Genomic DNA, 22,870 nt, shown 5'->3' with positions numbered 1-22,870 from the left:
AATATTGCCCAGAAATTATTTTTTAAAATAAATAAGACTTCAAGGAAATGTGGATGAGAAAAAGCAAAATAAGGTTTATTTCAGTATAACCAAAGCATAATATTAGAACATAGATAGCAGTATCAACCTGAGAACATAAGCATGATATGTCAGAGGTGGTCTAAAAATCAATGGCAAAATGATCTGTATTTATACATAATTATAATAATAATTGCGACACTAGGTAGACAAACAGGTATTGTGTCTTCAATCCTAAAACAGAATTTACCCTCTTTAGTGTAACTGCAAAAATGTGACAGAGAAAACATGTAGATGCAGATATGCACATTTTACCATTCTTGTGAAGGGTATAAAATCACACAAGTGTTTGTGAATACAGAGACCCACCCGGTTTATTGTGGAATTGCATTTGCCACATAACTAATTAGTTTGGCTGATTTTCCCGGTCTCTCGCGGATAGCACGATAGACCAAAAAACACATATGAAATTGTTTTTATGGAGTTTTATGATGTTATAATAATGTATTAATACAAATATAATTATTAATTATAAAATTAAGTAAAATGTTAATACAGTACTGTTTACATAAAATAGCATTTTTGGGGGTGGCGTCCGTTTATCGTGGTTTTTAGTTTATTGAGGGTGGTTTAAACAGTGGATTACTGTACTGGTCTATTTCCATTGTAAATAGACCATAGACTGCTATATTTAGCCCCACACAGAACAACACTAACTTACTACACTTTTAACCACTTTGCTAACAATTAATGTTACAGGTGCAAAAGTGTGTGACTAAGAAAACCTGCTTAGGAAAATGTGCTATAAAAATGGGCACCTGTTCAGTCATTATATAGACATTCCATCAATACCTTTATAAACTGTTCCAAAAATAGGAAATGAAAAAATTAATTTGGTAAATCAAACAACCAAAGCCAAATATTTTTATTATTAGAAAATGAATAGAAACACACTATACAAACATGGGCAGTTATTTTTCAAGATGATGAAATCAATAAGAATAAGTTTAACTTGGTTAACATGAGAAAAAAGCCTACCAGAAAACTCCTAACCTTCTGCAAGTCAGACCAGAGGTTGGAAAAAATATGTAAACTACAACTTTCCTTTTCTTTATTTACAATATTTATTTTCTAAAGACCTAGAAGGAGTCAGCTGGGCATTCCTATGTTATCATATCTTTACATCAGGATAAAGCAAGTCAAAATACTATGAAAAATCTATTTGCTTTTTAAGAAATTATATTTCTTAAAGATCAAACACATTTGAGAAATCTGGTAGGAAGTTAGGTGTGTTTTGAGTTTTGATGAGAAATTAATAAAGAATATTTGTTCCGTAAACCAAAATGAATTATTAGCTTCTTCCAGATGACATAAACTCCGGGATATGCACCACCTTAATCTTTTGTCAGTAAGACACAAGGAGGGATGTCTCAGATTATCATGCTGTGATGGCAACCCGATTTACATCTGTAAATGATTAAAGAGTCTGCGAAGTAAAAGCAGATGCACATATTCTCTAAGCTGAGTCCTAAAAATACACACGAGATGCAGTAACTCGTCCTGCTTTTACCTTCAGTGGATTTGCAAATGGGAAAAGAGGAAAAACTAGCGGATGGACACCCTTGGGTGGAAACACATGTATTTTCTGAGGATTCCTTTTCACAAGAATTCAAAACGAACAGCAGGAAACACAAGGGTCTACTCGATCATGTTAAAGAATACTTCACGTAAGGACAATTCAATCTCAAATCTGTCAAATAAATGAAGCTAAACCTTTGTGCCACAAAAATGTCACTTTCCAGATTTTAGAACACATTAAGGGTTACTCATTTTGTTTTATAATGTTTGCATGTATTTAAATTGTCACATAGTTTTTTCTCTTTAGTCCAATTATTTCAGTGATGAGGACAAAATATGATGAAAGTGTATGTTTGTGTTTTATATTAGGTGTAATTCCAAACGTGCAAAGAATGCAGCATTGTCTTTGCTCCCCATCATTGGGTGGATGAAAATATACAGAGTTAAACAATGGCTGCCAAGTGACATAATTTCTGGAGTCAGCACAGGACTTGTTGCTGTACTGCAAGGTAGTATTTTGTGTTTTTCTCTGACTTTCATACTCACAAAGAGCCTGAAGTGTTTCAGTCATTTGGTAAAGATAGGCAATACCAACATTTTCCTTTTGATTCAATAACATAATAATACCAAGGCCACAAGTATCTGGAAACAGATACAGATTATTGTGAGTAGAAACTTTTAGACTGTAAAAGAAAATATTAAGAATATTATATCAAATAAGACATATAAAATTCATAAAAATACAATTTGTTCTCTGTTTAACAAATAAATAAACTTCCGGCCTTCATGGACTTTGCGTGAACTTTGAGTGGTGAAGAGGTTTGTGTACTTCAGTTAACTTTTATTGCAGAGACAGAGCTTAATGTTCTATTTTTGATGAAAATATCTAAGAGGAGAAATCAGACATAAAGCAAGACCGATTAAAATTGGCAAAAAAGATAAGAAAATGTACTCTACTTAATTTAAGTTTGTCTGATGACCTGGTTATCATTATAATCAGATTGAACAGTCAAATATTTTAAGACATCATTGACCCTTTAAATTAGGAATACAGTCAACCACCTCGAGTTCCAGGGTATGTATGTACACTGTATGTAGAAGCTATATATCTTGACCTGGTTCAGGCATGTCCAGGACCTGGACTTGCTAACCAAACACAGGATATGGCAAATAGTACCTGCTTACCCCAGACATTTGTCTAGGGAATATGTGGGGTTATTAGACATGGAAATCAAAATAGACAAGCACCAGTTGTTGAAAAAAAAAGGATTTGGTAACCTTTTCAACCAGTTGCTACCCTGAAAAGCATTAAAAAAATGTAAGAAAAAAACTGCTATGTTGCACATAATGTGCAAGTGATCAGGTGGAAATAAAGTGGTAAGAATGGGTTAATCCAGGCCATGTTTATGTCTGTTAGGAACATTATATATAAATCATTTTAAGTGATTTTTACAGTGAATGACAAGTAACTGTAGAAGATGCTTATTATCTTATATGTCTCCAGGACTTGCATTCTCCTTGCTGGCTTCATTACCACCTGGATATGGACTATATTCTGCATTTTTTCCTGTAATAATCTACTTCTTCTTGGGCACATCCAGACACCTGTCAGTAGGTGCGCAGATCGTGATGAAGTATTGATCTTGGCTAATTATATGCAGATTAGAATTTTTTTTATTTGATTCATCAGAAATCTTTCTATCTGGCTTCTAGGTCCTTTTCCGGTTCTGAGTCTGATGGTTGGCAGTGTTGTAGAGAGATTTGTACCTGATGGTGACATGCCTGTCAATATTACTGGATTTGAGGGACTGACCATGGATCAACAAAGAGTTATAGTCGCCTCTTCAATCACATTTCTAATGGGTATTTTCCAGGTAGCCTATACAAATAGTACTTTGATCAGCTTCTGTTGTACTTCTATCACATATTTCTTTCAAATGAGAATAAGCTAGCATTGTCATTTACTAATATCATTAAATAAATTGCTAGTCCTTATCAGAATCAGATTAGTTAATACCACATTATAAATAGACAGAAAAACTAAATAATTTAAATTGAAAATCAGCAGCTGAAATGCAATAAAAAAAATATAAAAATACTTAAATTCTGTAATTTTTCATTTTTTTTTCAGCTTGGCATGGGGTTGCTGCAGATTGGCTTCATTGTCATTTACCTGTCTGATACTATGGTATCTGGATTCACCACTGCTGCTGCAGTTCACATCCTTGTATCACAGCTCAAATTTATCTTTGGGTTGAATGTACCAGGCAAAAGTGGAGCATTCAACATTTTCTTAGTGAGCATAATAATAATAACAAATATTGCATGTTTAACTAAAGTTGTTAACATTTTATTAATATGGTGTACTTTATGAATTAATATTTTTAAACTGCTTGGTCAATTAAAGTCAAGTATACACATTGAAATGTTTATTTCATATTTAATATTATATAGTATTCTATTTATCTTATTTTTGTTGGTCAAGGAGGGACAGGGAACCAACTGAATATCTGGTTAGAAGAGGTGGATGTTTAGCCTTATTTTCATTGTGCATAAATGTATTGTCTTGCTGCTCAGCTATGGGCAAAGATGTAGCAGTATAAAATATATTCTGGCATTTTCTTTCTGTTATTGAGAGCTAGGGTCATTATAAAGCAATTATAAATATTAGGTAAAACTGAAAGAATGTTTTTATTTTTAAAATTACATGTTTCTAATGTGCTTTTTAAATTTTTCAGACTTTGGAGAAAGTTTTTACACAGATCCACAAGACAAACATAGCTGATTTGTTGACCTCCATTATAATCATGGTAGTGGTGTATATAGTGAAAGAGCTAAATGACAGATTCAAGCTACCTTTGCCCATTCCAATTGAAATCATAATGGTAGGTGTAACCATATCAACAGTTTAACATTGCAGCATTTTTCCGATATCCAAACAGATTTTGCAAGCTATAATGTTTTTTCTATTGTCTTTATTAGACGATCATTGCTTGTGGGTGCTCTTATGGATTTAATTTTGAAGAAAGATATAATGTCACTGTGATTGGACAGATGGTGGATGGGTAAGTATTTATTTGTGACATGTTAATAATAATTAGTGATTCACCTGCCAATGTGTGAACATGAAACATATTTGATATGTACAATATTTATGGAGATGTGCCATATTGTATCAAATTCAACATATATGAAGCATTGAGTTTTGTCATTCATATCTTTAGATTTGAAGCTCCGTTTGCCCCAAATGTGGAAGTGATGAAACAAGGTGCAGTAGATGCTTTTCCTATAGCTATAGTGGGCTTTGCTGTGGCCTTCTCTGTGGCTAAAGTCTATTCTGTCAAGCATGACTACATTATTGATGGAAATCAGGTGAGAAATCTAACAATCTAACAATCCACAATAAGACTAAATAAAAACATTATTCAGACTGAGCCTTACATTTGAAATGTAATCATATTCATGGCAAATGAACCAATTTTTTAAAATGTTCTTAGGAGCTCATTGCTTTTGGAGCAAGTAATATATTTGGAGCATCTTTTCGGTCCTTTGCAGCCAGCACTGCACTGTCCAGGACAGCAGTTCAGGAAAGCACAGGGGGGAAAACACAGGTAAGAATCAAAGTGCTTCTGCTAAACCCTTAACTACACAAAGCACTGCCTTTGAACTAGATAGTTAAGGTGTGAAAGTCTGTGTAGGTAACAAAGGTTCATGTACACACTATTGCTCATTTAATATTACATCTTAGCCTTGTTGTACATCTTAGACATGCTTTTATAGTTTATGAGGCCACTGTCATTAAAGTTTATAAAGGGTTTGGTTTATCATTTGTTAAGATTTATTGCCTAAATGAGAACTAGGGATGAAATATTAACTTTATTATTTTTATTTTTTTTTACAGATAGCAGGTCTAATCTCAGCTGTTATAGTACTGATCGTCACAGTTGGAATAGGATTCCTGCTTGAGCCACTACCCAGGGTGAGTGAAAAAAAAATGTCAAAGCACCAACAAAATTCGGAAAAAATATTGCCCATGTTTTCTACCTGACTTAACTTATCAGAAGACATTGACTACTTAATTTCCATTATCAAGTCATTTTTGCGCATAGTTATTAAGTACACATTATAATTATTAACAATTTAATAAACATTAAATAAAGTAAATAGAAATATTTAAAAATAATAATAAAATACATTATAATCATCAATACTACTACTAATAAGAAGAAATACAAATAACTGAAACAAATGTAGAAACAATTGAATGTTCATGTCATTTTTTTCTACACTGTTACTTGTTTTTCTAGTCTGTTTTGGGAGCTCTTGTGATTGTGAACCTCAAAGGCATGCTGATGCAGTTCCGAGAGATTCCATACTTATGGAAAAGGGACAAAGCTGATTTTGTGAGCATTTTATTTATTTCTATTTAAGGCTCATAACAGCAACATACAAGTATGGAAAGTATTTAAACACTTTCCAATGGTAAAAAAATTGGTAAAAATAAGAACTTGTTAATATTTGTAGTGGTACTTGCACCACCCTTCCTGGTGAAGACCTTTGCTAAACCATACAGACACCTGCACCACTTCAATATCGCTCAAACTTCTGACATTTGTGTAATACAAAGCACAGGTTTATATCCAATGGCTCATAATAAATGATTAAGGTATTTCTCACACCGAGACATAGATAACAGATGGTTTACCTTATCTATTACTAATAATACATTAATTGTGATGCATTGATATGGTAAAATGTTTTGTGAGGAAATTTTTATTGAACATTTTTGGAATGATTCTGCATTTTGCAGTGTTTTGCAGCTACTTATTTATATTTATTTTATCTTATTGACTAAAAAAATGCTGTTAATTAACTGTTTATATCAGGCTATTTTTAAGTAAAAGTTATTTTTTAAAGCAAATACTAAAAGTGAGCGCATTTAAATACAACATTTTTTGTTTTCTAAATTAGTGCTTAAACACTAAAGGTTGCTAAAGTTGTGGTTGTTCTAAAGGTTGCACAAGTAAATGTAACTAAAGGTTGCACAAGTACATGTGGCTTTTTTTCTACACTTCTAAGAAAGTTTTACATTCTCTGTGTTAACTTTAATCTTGTTATAATGTTCCCTGTTTCAGGTTATTTGGGTTGTGACGTGTGCAGCCTCCATTATTTTGAGCCTAGACCTAGGATTAGCTGTTGGTCTTGGTGTGGAACTGCTCACAGTTGTCTTCCGTACACAGTTGTAAGTTGTCACAGTTATATATAAATACTGAAGCAACAACAAGGCAGATTTAAATGATCAATTATTTCAGCACAAATAATTCATGCTTATTTTTTATCACAGTCCACGTTGCTCTGTACTGGCCAACATCATAGGCACTAATATCTACAGAGACCACAAGGACTATACTCCTGTGAGTTTTTGCTCATATATGGTCTAAACTGTCACAATTCTCAACATCAACAAACTAGGGTGTTATTCATTTTGTTTTTCTTTATTCATAGGTTTATGAACCAGGTGGAGTTAAAATATTTAGAATCCCCTCACCAATATTTTTCGCAAACATCGAGTTCTTCAGAGACAAACTGGTTCAAGCTGTAAGTGGTTCATATCTTGTATTTGTTTGAAATCTAGACAAGTATTTTAAACTGGAGGAACAAGTAGGTGTACCGATCACACTAGCATTGTAAGTGAGGATTAGCTTCTCTTTTGAAAAACCAATGACCTGAAGTTAACTAGCTGCATTATTTAATTAGCTGTAGGTATGTAGATTTTCTAAAAACATTAAACTTGCCCAACAGCTCTATAAAAGAGAGTATATTTTATCAGGATCCCTGTAGCAGTGAAAAAAAATGCAAAACACTGTAGTAATAGCTCCCTTAAAGAAAAGTAAAGAATAAACAGGGACAATTATCATAGAAACTAAATAAAAAACTGGAATTATTACTTTACAAATGACTTTTTATGCATTGAACTAATCAGAAAGATGTAAACAATATTATAGTCAAGGATCATCATATTATTTCATTACAGACTATACTAATAAACAAAAAAAGCTCAAGTTAAGAGGAAACAAAGTTCAGGCATGGAAACTCCAATCCTAGTTAAAGCAGTTTTACATCTTTTAATTCTTTGTTGTTGTGTTCTTAGGTGGGATTCAGTCCACTTAGAGTTTTAAGAAAGAGGAACAAGGCACTGCGAAAAATCCGAAAAATGATAAAAAATGGGGAGTTGCGCATATCACCAGTAAGTCCCTTATTATATATACGTAGCTAGTAATCTAATATCATGTTTGAGTTGTGTTTTTACAATAATTCTTAGTCATATAATCGCCAAATAAGTCTTAACACAGATAGAAAATGATTATTTTTATTGATGATTTTTTTAAAGATTTAATTATTCAAATTGTAACATTGTTTCAATATTTCCTTTCAGAGTGGCTTTGAGCTTATTGGTGACTCAATTAATTACATGTCAGAGGATGAGAGCAACATGGAAAGCTTAGATCAGCCAGTAGACTTCTCAGACCTTCCTATTCAGGTGAACTGGAGATCAGAGCTTCCTGCCAACATCTCTGTTCCTCAAGTGGATATCCATAGTCTCGTCTTGGATTTTTCAGCTGTCTCCTTTCTTGATATCTCAGCACTGAACGGCCTTAAAACGGTGACTTGACTCACTAAATATTTTAAGTGACTAAAATGCTTGTTAAGACACCCAAAATAATTATCATTAATAAAAAGGCTTTACAGAAGGTGCATTATATGGAAATATGAATATTGATATTATACTTCCATTATATATATAGATATATTTAAAATTATTGATATATTTAAAAATTGCAGCAGTTTTAAAGCACTGATTAGAAGCCTTCAACAGACATTCTCTAAAAAAAGCCAAAAAGCATTGTTTAAAATATTCTGTGACTATAAGGTCTTTCTTTACACAGATATTAAAGGAGTTTATTCGAGTTGATGTGGAAGTCTACATTGTTTCTTGTGACGGTAACTATGCTTTTAAGTTTGATATTAATTTTTTAGTAGTCCCTATGTAAAACATTAACTTCTGGATAACTTGTTTTGTAGTGTACATCTTGGAGAAACTGCACAGTTGCATGTTTTTTGACGAGGAAATCAAGACGTCCATGTTCTTTCCTGATATTCCTAATGCCATGCTGCACATTCTGAAGAAGCACCCAGATAATGCAAAGGAAAAGGTACTAAGAATTAGGGCTATCAAAATTAATAACGCATTAACGCAAATTCATCTTAACGGCACTAATTTTATTAATGCAGTGCGCATTTCTGTTTGAACATTTTTATTACAAATATAAATACATAATATACAAGAGACTAAATTAAAACCTTTAACGCAACACATTTATAAAGGAATAAACTACACCTAAAAAATATTTGTAATCACCAAACATTTGTTTTTACTGATGTGCCACATCTCAAATCAGGCACCAAAATCAATGATGCACCCAATATCCGGCAATTAAAACCGTGTGTGTGGAAATATTGCAAAAGTTCACTTCGGTGTCCTGATGCTTAACGTAATTTAAAACACTGTAATTACTTTAAAACATTTACAAATATATTTTGTCTTAATGCTCTATGTTGAGTTTGGTTTTGCTAATAACAAACATACATTTGCATAAAGCATTAATATTTGTCCATGCCAATGTTGATGAGTATTAAAAACTTGAAAAGTATTTATTTAAAGTACATTTAAAACAAATAAAAATGTAAGTAAAAAGTAAATTGCGATTAATCACTAGTTAACTCATGACAATCATGCGATTAAATATTTGAATCGATTGACAGCCCTATTAGGAATATTTTAAGCAAAATCTTAGCCATATAATAAAATTACCATTCCCAATTACTAATCAGTTTAAATAATGTCTGAAATTTTAGACTAAATATTCAATAGGTTCATGATTCCATTGAGCGCTACATGCTACATGCTAATCACTGTGCTTGTGTATTCACAGGAGACATGCTTCAAAACACACGACCAGACTAATGGATTATGTCGACGGAAACATGAAAATAAAACTACAAGTTTATAAACAATCTATATTTATATATTTAAAAAACAGAACACAATAATCATGTCAAAAAATGCATTGTCTCATACAACGTTTATTAACAAGTCATGAACTGTCTGTGAAAAACAAATTCAAATACTTAAAGAGCTCCATGTAACAAAAGCAGGAGTTTTCTGCCATTAATAGACAGTGTGGTCCAATTAAAATTGTTTTTACCTTATGCACATTTTGGAAAAAATTGGGGGCATTTTTACTGAGTCACTAATAAAAAACAACACTTTCAACAAAAAAAAATGCTCCTTGTCAGTTTTGCATGTCTATTGCTTGAATTGTAATATTTATAGTTCAAGTCTATAAGATCTAATGTGTAACTAGAAAGGAGCTACATTTTTGCTTTCTGAAATTAAGTAAACATTCCAGCAATATTATTAGTGTGCTGCAGTAACTGCTTGTAATATATGATAGAAGGATTTTCAGTGTTATGAATATAGAATGCTGAGGAATTTTCACTTGTTTTAGAATTACATTTCACAAGTACACACTGATTGAAAACATAATTTTTCAATAAAATCAGCATGACTAGATGAGAGGTCAACCAAATCAAACCCAAACACACAATTTTCTTTTTTCTTTCTTTTTTTTTTTACACAATGAAGTTTAATAAATGTTATTCAAAAATTCTGTCCTTACAGTATCATCATTGCTTCTCTTTGAAAAGAACTAGAGAACCCATTGATTGCTGGTATGAACTTGGCAGTTAACATATGGTTGTCATACTATATGGCAGCTCAAAACCTCAAAAACAGAAAAGTTGAAAACCAAAAAAAGCAATCCTTATCTAGTATTTAATATGTAATACATTCATGAAGCACATTTGACAAACTTTTTAAAAACTTTGCCAAATACATTTTTTAATCCAAAATATTGGCCAGAATTAAAGGTATATATTCTAATATCAGAAATGAACAATGCAAAACATATGCAGTCCTATTATTTACTGTGACTCAACAGACCTCCAAACCCCTACCACAGACTCACTTATTAGATCAATGTTCAAAGCTACCAACAAAATCATTTTACTGGTAATAGGGTCTGTATCGACCCTGGTCTGGGTGATGAGGTCCAGGCATCTGTCCCTGCGGAGGTGGACCTTGCATTCTGGGTGGGGGAGGTCCTCTGGGAGCGGGCCACATGCCAGGACTAAGTCCACCTGGTTGGTTGAATGGTGGGCTGAGGGTACCTTTATCCTCAGAGAACTGAGGATTGTAATGATGGGGTGGTGGGGCATTTACAGGACCCGCATGTTGAGGAGGAGGACCAGGTGGAGGATGGTTCATGTATGGTGGCATCTGACTCATGAGGTGTCCAGGAGGAGGAGTGATAGGAGGAGGAACTGAGGATAAAGGTGGAGGAGGGGCTTGGCTAAAGACCTGTGAGGGATGTTGCATTGGATGAGTGAGTGACGGTGGAGGAGGTGGAGGGCCGTAGCGCTGCTGAGGTGGAGCCATCATGTGGTGAGGGTGGGAAACCACAGGTTGCCCTGGATATTCACCTGGGTGGTGATGTGACAGGGTGTTCACAGGCTCACGGGAGGCAGAGCTTGCTGAATCGTCCTGAATTGGGACAGTGATGAGGTTGCTGTGCTTCCGCGTGGTCACCGTTGTAATGCGGAACGTCTCTTGAGCAAGAGAGCGAGGAGGCCCCATGTCAGATGAGGGGGCCTGGCCAGGAGGGGCCCGCATGTCATCGTGAGAGGAGGGAGGTGGCTGAATGTAGGGGTCATGACTGGTATGTTGCAGAGGAGGTGGAATGAGCACATGGGGTTTAGGCATGTGAGGGGGCACACGGAAACGCTCCGAGACGTCAGAGCAGGGAGGGTGGTGAGGGTCAGAGCGACCTGATGAATTCTTACTTGCCCTCATGTGGCGATGGTTGATGTGAGCCTGCAAATCTCTCTGTGAGAGATAAGTGCGTTTACAACCCTGAACAATGCTGCACATGAAGAGAGAACCACGCTGACACTGCTCAATGCGCTGAACTGGGTCTGTACAGCTGTACAATGTCAGACTAAAAGATAAAGAGGATGAAATATTAAATACATGTGATATATGGTTACATAATTTTGCTTTTGAAATATTTCAGATTTACTGCACAGATTTAGGGAAAATTTCCTCCAAACTTACCCTGGACACATTTTATCACCTTTCCTTTCATGAAGAAGTGCACAATCATAGCAGAATACATGTTTACAAGGAATCTATACAAAATGTAAAGTAAAAAAAAAGAAACACAAAGTTTAAAATGCAGCTTTATAGGAATTCTCTAAAATATGTTTGACATTTTGAGATCTATATGAAGCTTACCATGCGCCCATAAGTCTTAATAGGTAGATGACACTTGTCACAACAATGAATAGGAGTTTCATCTTTTTCCCCAATTAGATTAAGCTGGAAAAAGAAGCCAAATTAAGTGAGAAAGTAATGGTTTTCTTGAATCTAGTATACAAGATATAATCTACAGTTATAAAATAGATTAATCCTAAAAGAAAAATGACAGTAGAAAAGTCTTAAACCTTATAATCCCAAAACAATGGCTGGGGGTATCGCCGCTGGCTAGCATAAGCATCTCCAGACTTTACCCCACAGTCGAACCTCTCCTCCTGCTTGTAGGCAAAGCTTTCTGTTAAGAGAAAAACAATGCAGCATTACAGAAAACATTGCAATGTAGCATTACAGACAACATGCACATAGTATAAACTGCTTTGGGCAATGAATAAAGCACATGTTTCAGCCCAAAAGTCTGTGTGTGTAAGTGAAATATAAAAAACATTACTTCTAGCCTGTTTAGGCAGAAGCTTGATGGGTATCCGCCTTCGTACATCAGGACCTCCTAATGCCCCCTCTGTTCCCTGCATGTCACTGTCTGTATAAGAAAGAAATTGGGTGGTTGAGTAAGTAGCTTGTCGGTAGATTATAGACTGATGTCTTTGTATATCACATGATCACTGTGATCACATCCGCTCTGTAAATGACCTGCTGTACATAGAGAAATGTTGAGACTATTTTCTCACTCGTTAACTATATGCTAAATAAATAAATAAAAAAACACCTTTATTAAATAACATGATTTGTATTCACTAACAATCATGCAAACTGTTAAATAATCCTGAAATTTGATGTTAAATCTGACTGCTATCATTAAAAAATATTTCATTTAAAAAAAGCCATTCCAAGAAAGTCATCAAAGAGTTCCTTGTGACAAAACTAAACCACTTTTCTAAAGAATTAAATAGCATTAGCACAGGAACCACCAAGCACATCACAAACATTTCAGATAGATAGATAGATAGATAGATAGATAGATAGATAGATACATAGATAGATACATAGATAGATACATAGATAGATACATAGATAGATACATAGATAGATAGATACATACATACATACATACATAGTACCAGTCACTTGTTTGGACACACCTTCTCCTTCAGTGGCTTTTCTTTATTTTTATTATTTAACATTGTACTTTAACACTGAAAACATCCAAAATATATAAGAACTTGAATGGAAATCCCACTTTACAGTGGGAACCACACATTTCATCTGGAACACAGCAGTTAGAATCAAAAAGCTCATCTTTGGACTCATTAGACCAAATAAATGTTTTCCACTGATCTATTGTCCATTTATTGGCCCGAGAAAAAAAACAAAAATATTCCGTTTGTTGTTCCTCTGCAGTAATGGTTTCTTTGCCACGACTCGACCATGAAGGCCTGACTTATGCAGTCTCCTATGAACACTGGATCTTGAAATATTGAGCCACTTGAATTCCCATTGATTTGGGAATACATTTAAAATCTTGGAATGACTGATCTTTATTCTACACATGATCTTCAAGTAATACTGGACTGTCTTTTCTTTCTTTTTATTTAATTTTTTTTTTAACTAAAATCAGTGTTGCATGCCATAATATGGATTTGTATAGTATTTTGTAGTAGAATTAATAGGGATAATTGACTGACAACGTATGGTCTAAATTACATTAAGAAGCCAAGAACTGTCACAAATGAACGCTTCACAAGGCACATCTGTGAACTGAACACCATTCCAGGTGACTACCTCATGAATCTAATAAGAGAATGCCATGAGTTTGCCAAGATGTCATTGAATCTGAATGTAGCTCCTTTGGGCAAACTAAAATATAAAACATTCTGGTATGTTTTAAAAAGTTTTTGTTTACTATATATTTCCATGTGTGTTCTTTCATACTGTAGATGTCCAGTATTAATGTACAAGGTTGACAATTATAAAAAAAAATAAAGTACACCGCTGAAGAAGAAAAAGGTGTGTCCAAAATTTTGACTGGCCCTATATACACAAGATGCAAACAGATAATGCAATGTATGATTATCATATAGATCATGACAAATGGCAGTAAATAAACAAAAGTAATCAAAGCGGCGCAACCGGGGGGCGGGGCTTAGACACCGCGCGGTCACTGAAGTAACGTGGACACGCCCAAACACGTCTGTAACGTTGAATTGTTAACTATATGGCTAACAACCAATCAAAGTAAGGCGTTAAGTGTGCAAACAGTAGCTATATTTGAGCCATGGTTTAAGGATATTATACAGTCCCATACACTTGCAATAAACAGGATTATTCGGCCTTAAGGTTAGCATTAGCACTGGATAACAGCTCTCTATGTTAGCTAGTGCTAATGCTAACAGATCTCTATCCGTTAGCTAGTGCTAATGCTAACCTCTAGGCCGAATAATCCTATTTAAAGTAAACCACAGTAACCATTAGCATGCTACACGATCTGCAGTTTCCCCACTCTTCTCAAAAAATACTTCAAGTAACGAGCAGCTCCCGTGCTGATAACGTAAACCTGATAAAAAAGATTGTATTACCAACGGAAACCATGCAAAGTGTGAAGTTCCCTCCTTACCAATGGCATCCATAGCTGTGTGAAGCCGGAACTCTTCCTGCTTCCGGTTTGAATATTTCAACGCAAAAGTTGGTAAGAGACCAACAGAAATTAAACATTAATTAAGATTAAAAAAGGGACTGTGCTACAATGGAACGTCGGTGTTTATGTATGCTAAATGCGTCGAAAAACGAATTCCCCGGTTTTTGATAACGACGTGCATTTCTTGACTCACCAGCAGGGGGCAGAAGTGGACTCACGCCGCCGCCGCTAAAATGGACGCCACAGAGGAAGCTGCAATAGGAGTGTTTACATGCGCGTTGTGTGAGTTATCTTGTGCATACACGTTCTACGGAAAGAAACCACCAAACACCCGAGGGATCGGGTAAGTCGAATGTTAATATAATCATCTCGACCGTGTTTCACACTAGATGACTAATAATGCCATATAGAGCAAACAAAGGTGATCTATTGGCAGGCTGACACGTGACTCTAAGATCCAAAGCATTTCAGTCATATTTCTGCTCACTGATCACATTACATTCATTGACCCAAAAGATCATGGTGCAATTATTTACTGCCCTGATTTTTAATAATAGGTGTCAAAAAAATAATGTCACAAACTTTCAGCAATTAATTCCCCTTTATTTAGTGATTATTACAACAAATAACATTACAATAAAGATTTTAATGTTTATCACAACTATGTTAGGAGATGAAATTCATACACATACACACAAGTCCTGCAATTGTGCCTTTCATCAAACATAAATCATGGCACTTTGTATGCAAAATGTATGCCTAAAAACACTGGCAATGAGGCAGGATTGCATCCTTCTTAATGCCTAAACCCCCATGCACCCTCATTCACACTTGATGGCAATTTCGTGTCACCAGTCCACGTCTATGCATGTTTATGGAAGATGATGAAAAGCACAAAACCTGGACACAAATAGACAATGTGAAAAATCACACAGCATTGGGTGTATCAGATTCAGCAGTGTTGCTAGGATGCGAAATCCCACTATGCTTACTAGAAAGCTATGGTATGCATCTCTTTCATTGCATAATTAATGTGTTAATGGTGGCTGACTGTACAATGGATATCCCTAATAAAATGGCCAGTAAGGGTTGCTGCAAAGTAGGTTATTAAACATGCTTGTGCTCTTGTTAAATACTTGACTACACCCATTTTTCTTCAGGCTTCTGGAAGACTGCTATGGCATGCGTGATCCCTTCACTCCAGACAAAAACAAATTCCTTATATTGGGCTCCAAGTGCAGTTTGTGTAACAAGACTGTATGTGTTGGCACGGTACGGTCTAATCAGATTCTTTCATTGACGTTTTTTTTTTCCTAGGATACTGAATGGTATCTCTGTTGTAATTGTATTGCATATAGAAGTTTCATTGGTGCCTAGCAAATTGAATGTTATGTCTGTTTTATAATAGTTTTTGTACTCGTAATTAGTGCTACTAATTTAGGATTTACTGCAGCATTGTTGCAAAGAGGGAAGAAAATACCATCTCATTAATGGCATTTATTCAGAAAGGCACACTGACATTTTTTTTTTTTTTTGCATTTTTGAATGTTTTGTACAGGACTGCAGCATTTTCTACACCAAACGCTTCTGCCTACAGTGTGTAAGGGAAAACTTGGAGCAGTTTCCAGAGCAGATTCAGACAGAAATAGCCAAGAAAAAATCAGCTCAGAAAAGTTAACATCACGCAGAGACGTTCAAATATGCAGAGGAAATTTTGGACATTTGGGATTTTTTTTTACATGACTGTGTGAATTCTAAACAGTTTACTAAACATTGTATTTCTGAGTATGGTGTAAACAGTGTTTTAGCCATTTCCTTTATCATAAAATTGAAATATTTTGAAAAGTGGATCCTTCTTGGGAATTCAAGAGCCTGGTATTTTTTATTCATAAAATCTAACATAGGATCTAACTGAATTGTTACTGGATTTCCATTGAAGATGTCACAGGAAATTGAAATGTGTGCTTGAGCAAAAACCAGAACTCACGTGGAGTTCACATACCATTCTAGGGTACATTTGGAAGAGCAGCAAACAAAGGAAATGTAGAGTGGTCTCTGTTGTCATTGCAAGAAACATGGATTTGAGAAAAAGCTATCAAATCAACCCATTACTAAGAGACTGTAGAAAATAATCTGTATATTGCATAGTAATAAAACAAAGTTGAAAGATTTATTATGCTTAAGTGTGTTTTGTTCTGTGCGATTTAAAACTATGTTGTGTGCCATAAACATTATAATCTCAAATATCTTATTAATGAGAACTCCAGTGTATACACAGTTGCAACTGCAAACAGTGTACTTCAGAATGCAGAGCAGCAGTTCAAAGCCGTAGTGAGAAATTACAGCAGAGATTCGTTTTGGCAAGTTAGCGATTTACTGTATCATTGCTAAATACACACAACTGTGCCTTTTTGATGTATGTAATATTTAAATATGTGTCAAGGCCATGAGGAGAAAGTGAGACTTGGTGGCTCATCTAGATATGTTGTGTCTATTTGTCAATGACAATCTTGATGGAGTTAAGCATTTTTTGGAAGATGTGGAAACTGATCAGTTAAGCAGGTGAGGTAAGAGAGCTAGACAGACTACATTACTAAAAGAACTGCTGCATTGTGATTTAAAGATTGCTGATGGATTTTCTTTGGTAGTACTTGGTGAAGCTTATATTCTAATAAATTAGAGATCAATAACAAACTAGCTTCAAATGAATGTTATGCACAGTTTTAGCATGATTTAAATTATTGGACAAATAGACTGTAATTTGTTCACATGCATATTGATCACACAGTTAAGGTTGCATCTCATGTGTCACATTATTTTCATTTTTGAAAATGATAAAGTAGGCAAAACTTTTTGAAAGCCTGCAAGTTGTTTTTAAGACAATGTCTTGTTTTGACCACTAGCTGGCAGTAGAAGCATTCGTGTGCACTTTTTGGTGAATACTTGACCTGACTGCAGCAGTGAGTTGACGACTAGTACGAAATCACCTACTTATAGAATGCAAAGAAATAATAAATGCCATCAAGTCATTGAAAAGCATCTTTAAAAAAAAAAAAATTATTAGTCAGTTTGCTCGGATTTGTTTCTTGTTTTCAGTGCCACTTGGACTTAGGGATTCTTTGTTAGGTTTGACTTACAAAGAGACACAACATCATATCTCGATGAGCCACCAAGTCTCACTTTCTCCTCATGGCCTTGAAACATAATTAAATATTACATACATCAAAAGGGCATTGTTGTGTGTATTTAGCAATGATACAGTAAATGCTGGTGTACTGTTCACACTTGTGAGACTGCTTAATTTGCATTACTTATTAGGACTCTGTGTGTGTGTGTGTGTGTGTGTGTGTGTGTGTGTGTGTGTGTGTATTATTATAAAGTAGCAACAATTGGAGCCTTTTTTTTATTTATTTTTTTTTTTTTATAAAACAACCCTTTCTACTACTATACACCATCCAATTAACAACACCGAAACAGCACCACAGTAACCTGAATATGAATAAATGAATGAAGCATATTTGTACAAATATCAACAGTTTTGTACACTGTGACCTTCTGAAATTAGTGTAGCCTGTAAAAAACTTAAGCTTTGAAGGACAACTGATAGGACTCAGCGATCCGAGCTACTTCTGATAGCAACAAAGTCTAACCATGATAAGCTCATTGCCAACTATGACCTCAGTATTATTATTTATTTTATTTATTTTTGCTGCACTCAAAATGAGTAAGCATGAGAATTAATAGCATTTTTGTATTATAATTTTGGTCATGTTTTTCCATTCGATTTGGTTCAGTAATTTCATATTTGCGAGAGAGAAAAAAAACAACAACCAAGCAAGCACTCAATTACTCACAACAGGCCTTTTATGTTATAGTCATCTCTTTGAAAGTTTCTAAAGTAGTCCTCTCTATTAAAATTTTTAAAAGTTTTTCTTTTTATTTGTAAATCAACCTAAGTGTATTAAATCTCTTAATTGCTTGCCAAACCAATATCATATTTTTCTTTGTGCTTATTTAGCCATCTTCCTAGTCCTTTTGAGGCAGTGTTTTTAAGCATCACCAGTGTAGTTTAATGGGATAAGTTTATATATATATATATATATATATATATATATATATATATATATATATATATATATATATATATATATGAGAGAGTATGAAAACTATATATACTATACTAGTGTAGTGTGTATGTATGTATGTATGTATGTATATATATATATATATATATATATATATATATATATATATATATATATACGTATATATTATCTGTGTGTGTGTATATATATATATATATATATATATATATATATATATATATATATATACTAGTGTCATATAGTAAAATTATATTACTGTTAAATGGAAGAGTAATGGATAAGTAATATGTAGGCCATTGCATTGCAAAATGATTATTATGATCTGTTATATTGGTTTAGAATGTGATCTACAAATTTTAATGTATCGTATTTTTACTTTTTTGCTCTTTGGAGGGTTTTTTTGGTAAAGCATCACCTATCTCATCCTTATCGCATAGCATTACTCGGGGATAATCGACACACGTGCTGCGTGGATTGTGCTGTAGTGGTCCTGAGCCCTGCGTGTCACTTACACGCAGCTACATTGCGTTTCACGCGTAGTTTTGGAGCAATGAAAAGCCGAAACAGAAGAAACTGCAGCGTGAAGCGCACTCGTTTCTCTCGCTGGTATCTTCAGCTTCGTCTTTTTTTGGAAATGGGCGGTTCTGTGCTGTTCAACCAATGAACGCGTCCCTGTGTTTAAATAGCCCTCGCCATTAGAGTTTTTGCTCCAGTTGCGTTTGCGTTCGCCATATTGGTCTGACTTGGTGTTTTTTTTTTCTTTAGGAATTACTACGAGACAGGAGGAGACGGGAGTGACTTCTGAAGAGCTGCACACTTTTCCTGCGATCACTTCTTCCTTTTGCCACATTGACTGCATTGCTTTTTTTTGTTCCGTTTTTCTTTCTTTTTTTTTTTTTTTTGGCATGCATGATCTCATGCTTATTGGTTGCCTGAACATTGTTTTATTACGGGAATAATTGGTTTCTACTTTGACGTCTAATATCAAGAGCAGCTACTTGTTTTTATTTAAAAAAACAATTTTTTCGGGCTGCGTTTCATGTAGCAAAATGTCGGACGTGCGTCTTTCTAATGGAAGTCCGCCACTCGAGCGCGTGGACACGAGACCGGACGGACACGCCAAGCCCTCGGTGTGCAGAAACCTGTTCGGATCGCCGGACCCGGGGGAAGTAAGACAGTCGTGTCTGGACGAGTTGCGGAGGTCGGAAGAGGAGCACAAGGAGAAGTATAACTTCGACTTTGTGAAAGACAAGCCGCTCGAGTCGGGCAGATTCGAGTGGCAGTCAGTAGACGCCAGAGACGCGCCCGAGTTCTACAGGCCGTCGCGTGCAAACCGACGTGTGGACCTTAACGGGGGTCAGACAGACTGCCAAAAAACGCAAACCGTCGCGAAAAAAAGACCTTCCACGGAGGACTCGGGTAAATACAGCAGGATGTAGGGAATGCTTATTTTCGCGACTGTGTCGGTTCTCAACATCTGGCCGAGGTGTTGTGACGTTTCGACGCTACCTTTTGTTCGCAGCCCCCAGAGCACACGATCATGCGTTTATGTTGTGCATAATTTTGCTACACTTGTTGCTCTTCTTTTGCGGTTTCCTGTAATTATTTGTTGCAGTTTAACTCGAGTACAAGAGCACTCGGAAGTAGGGCTATTTCTAGAAAAGAAAAAAACCCTGCCGCATGATTGCATTTGCATTGAATAGTGGCGTGTATACAGGCGTGTAACCGCGTCTTCCCTTTCAAACTCAGATTCTGCGCGACAGAGTAAAAGATTGAACCATGGAGAGGAAGAGAGCAGCAGTCAAGAAAGAGCAGAGCAGACACCCAGAAAATCAGATTCCAGCACGTAAAACAACAGGACCTGCAGGCGAAGGTGGGTTACATTCGATTTAGAAACATCACAGAGAAAAAGTGCCACTCTTCTTCTGTTATTTTTTACTAAAAAAAAAAGCTTCACAGTTGGAAGCAATTTGGTTAAACGTGCACGTGGAAGGTTATTGCAGAAAGCTTGTGTTTCATTGCAAAAGGGACTTGGGTGTTGTAAACAAACGTCTTTGAACTGCAGTACTACAGTGTAGTAACACGTCATCGACACTGGTGTGTGTGTGTGTGTGTGTGTGCGTGTTTGGGTGTGTGTTTGTGCGTGTGTGTGCACAGCATTGTACACATACTGTACGTCCATATGTGCAATATTTGTTACTTATTAACTTTTTATGATAATCCCTTTGGAAAGTACTTAAAGAATTAAAAAAATGTATTCAGGGGCTTTTGAAACAAAAATGCAAAAAAAAAAAAAAAAAAAAAGATTTGATCAGCATCAGATAAAAAAACAACCTGATTCTATGCAGTGCATGAAAGTTTCACGTACAATTATGTTTTATTTCTATTTGTGCTTTCTTTATAGCTGAATAGACTCTTTTCTGTTTCCTGCAGAGAGATGAAGAATGTGCATTTCTCCAACAAAGAGCTTTATGAAGTAAACAGGGACAACAAATAGAGCATTTCCTTTTCCACGGATGTGCGAGGCAGTAGAAGCACTGATTTCTTTTTGTTTTATTTTTTTTTTGTTGTTTTTGTTTTTTTGAGTAAATACACTAAAGTTTTCGCACTCAAAAAGACATTTGCCTCAAAAGCAGATGATGTAGCAGTGTGCAAATGTTTTCTTTTTGCTTTTGTCATTACTACCTATGTAAATAATTATATGTAGCATATTAAAATATAACATTTATGATGAGAAAAAGCATATTGTGTGAATGACTTGAAGAATTGCTGTGCAGTTTTCAAAACTACCCCTAATAATCTACCCAGATTAAAATAGTCAATATTGTCAGGGTTTAAAACCTAATAAGTTTGATTAATTAAAAAAATTATCACAAGGGATCAAGGTCCTCTATTAAGAGCTACAGTCAAAATAAAATTCATAGTTGAAAGAAAGCAATTTGAGACACCTGTAGATAAATGTTTATTTTTTATTTTTTGGTATTATTAGTGATACCATAGAGTGTATGGTACTTAATTATGTGAAGTTTTATTTAAAAATCTGCCAAAGTCACAACACATTTAGGCAGGGATTTTCCCTTTTTAGGGTGTGGTTTATGGTTTTGACAGTGTTACACAGTATTATTATATATCTAGGTTATTCCACTAGTTTTCCCCCTGGATTGTGTTTTTAATTTTTTTTATTATGAATGACAAAGTCTACTGAATAATTTTTTAACAGGAAACTGAAAATAACAGCAAATCTTCTTCAGTCACTTTTTTGTGTAATTTTCTTCATTGTATCTCTTTGTAGCAGATTTTTAGATTCTATTTTTTTAAAACACTGGTCCATTTTATTATTTTTTTTCCCCCTTTTTGGCATCACACATGATATTCATGTTGAACATGATGTTCCACTATCCCCCAAAAAAAAACGCAAATCAAAAACTAAGACGTTACACTGCATGTGTAAAATTCTGAAGTGTACCTGTGTATATTGCTTTGTAAAAACACTGAGGAAATTATACTAACTTATTTATGTTAAGCCTTTTTTTTTGTGGTTGTTATTGACTATCCAAAGTGGCATTTGTTGTTTTTCTTTTTTCTTTCTTTTTTTTTTTTTTTAACTACCTTTTTATTTAGTTTTTTTACTGAAAGTTATTTTCAACTATTGAAAAGAATTTGTGCAAGGTTGCAAACTGAGCCTATATCAAAAAAAAAAAAATTGATGTGGATTTTGTATTGCTTGTTTAAAGTAATTAATAAAAAAAAATGACAAACACATTACATTTTCTTCTACTCTGTATTCATGCATTTTTAAAGATGTTTATATCATAATTCCATGAATTCACTAAATAAATTTTTATGAATAAAGATAATGATTAATACACAATACTAACCAGTTAAAAATTATGCTGCATTAATATTTTTTCACTGTAAGGTCAAGAACATGGGATCATCATCTGGAATAATTTGTGCATTTAATGGCATACATTTTACACATTACACAAATGACCTTATCTTGCAATCACTTGAACTAAAATTAAGCTTTACAACTATACATCACAGATATATATTTTTTAGAGCATGAATGGGGCATGCAAATGGGCCACAATTTGGACAATATCTCACTCGTAGAAGAATAGAAATTGTAGTAAGTGCATT

General features: G+C 34.7%; 4 protein-coding genes across 7 annotated transcripts; 3 read left to right on the top strand and 1 right to left on the bottom strand.

Moving 5' to 3' along the window:
• Positions 1–1,549: 1,549 nt before the first annotated feature.
• On the top strand, positions 1,550–9,714 carry slc26a3.1 (solute carrier family 26 member 3). The gene is made up of 19 exons (XM_046874348.1): positions 1,550–1,745; positions 1,966–2,105; positions 3,101–3,211; positions 3,310–3,470; positions 3,728–3,892; positions 4,335–4,481; positions 4,579–4,661; positions 4,821–4,968; positions 5,094–5,207; positions 5,498–5,575; positions 5,904–5,999; positions 6,732–6,838; positions 6,941–7,010; positions 7,102–7,194; positions 7,748–7,843; positions 8,033–8,260; positions 8,544–8,598; positions 8,680–8,810; positions 9,591–9,714. The coding sequence occupies exons 1-19, from the start codon at positions 1,606–1,608 to the stop codon at positions 9,666–9,668; spliced, it is 2,241 nt and encodes a 746-aa protein (XP_046730304.1). The 5' UTR covers positions 1,550–1,605; the 3' UTR covers positions 9,669–9,714.
• A 480-nt stretch (positions 9,715–10,194) lies between these two features.
• cbll1 (Cbl proto-oncogene-like 1, E3 ubiquitin protein ligase) lies at positions 10,195–14,838 on the bottom strand. 3 transcript variants are annotated; one of them, XM_046874352.1, is made up of 6 exons: positions 14,815–14,838; positions 12,480–12,569; positions 12,220–12,326; positions 12,011–12,094; positions 11,831–11,904; positions 10,195–11,714 (listed from the first exon to the last, which is right to left on the bottom strand). In XM_046874352.1, exons 2-6 carry the CDS (start codon positions 12,559–12,561, stop codon positions 10,724–10,726), a joined length of 1,338 nt encoding a protein of 445 aa, XP_046730308.1. In that variant the 5' UTR covers positions 12,562–12,569; positions 14,815–14,838; the 3' UTR covers positions 10,195–10,723. The 3 variants fall into 3 exon arrangements, with proteins under 3 accessions (XP_046730308.1, XP_046730307.1, XP_046730306.1); XM_046874351.1 differs by lacking the exon at positions 14,815–14,838 and adding an exon at positions 14,601–14,785; XM_046874350.1 differs by lacking the exon at positions 14,815–14,838 and adding an exon at positions 14,563–14,620.
• cdpf1 (cysteine rich DPF motif domain containing 1) lies at positions 14,833–16,794 on the top strand. The gene is made up of 3 exons (XM_046874353.1): positions 14,833–14,964; positions 15,782–15,893; positions 16,180–16,794. Exons 1-3 carry the CDS (start codon positions 14,855–14,857, stop codon positions 16,297–16,299), a joined length of 342 nt encoding a protein of 113 aa, XP_046730309.1. The 5' UTR covers positions 14,833–14,854; the 3' UTR covers positions 16,300–16,794.
• Positions 16,795–19,431: 2,637 nt separating this feature from the next.
• Positions 19,432–22,489, top strand: cdkn1ba (cyclin-dependent kinase inhibitor 1Ba). Of its 2 annotated transcripts, none has more exons than XM_046874372.1 (3): positions 19,432–20,146; positions 20,477–20,600; positions 21,132–22,489. In XM_046874372.1, the coding sequence occupies exons 1-2, from the start codon at positions 19,777–19,779 to the stop codon at positions 20,575–20,577; spliced, it is 471 nt and encodes a 156-aa protein (XP_046730328.1). In that variant the 5' UTR covers positions 19,432–19,776; the 3' UTR covers positions 20,578–20,600; positions 21,132–22,489. The 2 variants fall into 2 exon arrangements, with proteins under 2 accessions (XP_046730328.1, XP_046730327.1); XM_046874371.1 differs by having other exon boundaries at positions 19,433–20,146; positions 21,161–22,489.
• Positions 22,490–22,870: the final 381 nt, after the last annotated feature.

The sequence above is a fragment of the Silurus meridionalis genome, chromosome 18 (genome assembly GCF_014805685.1).
Source record: "Silurus meridionalis isolate SWU-2019-XX chromosome 18, ASM1480568v1, whole genome shotgun sequence".
Lineage (NCBI taxonomy): Eukaryota > Metazoa > Chordata > Actinopteri > Siluriformes > Siluridae > Silurus > Silurus meridionalis.
The sequence above is the reverse complement of the archived record's forward strand: the minus strand, read 5'-3'. Positions and strand labels throughout refer to the sequence as shown.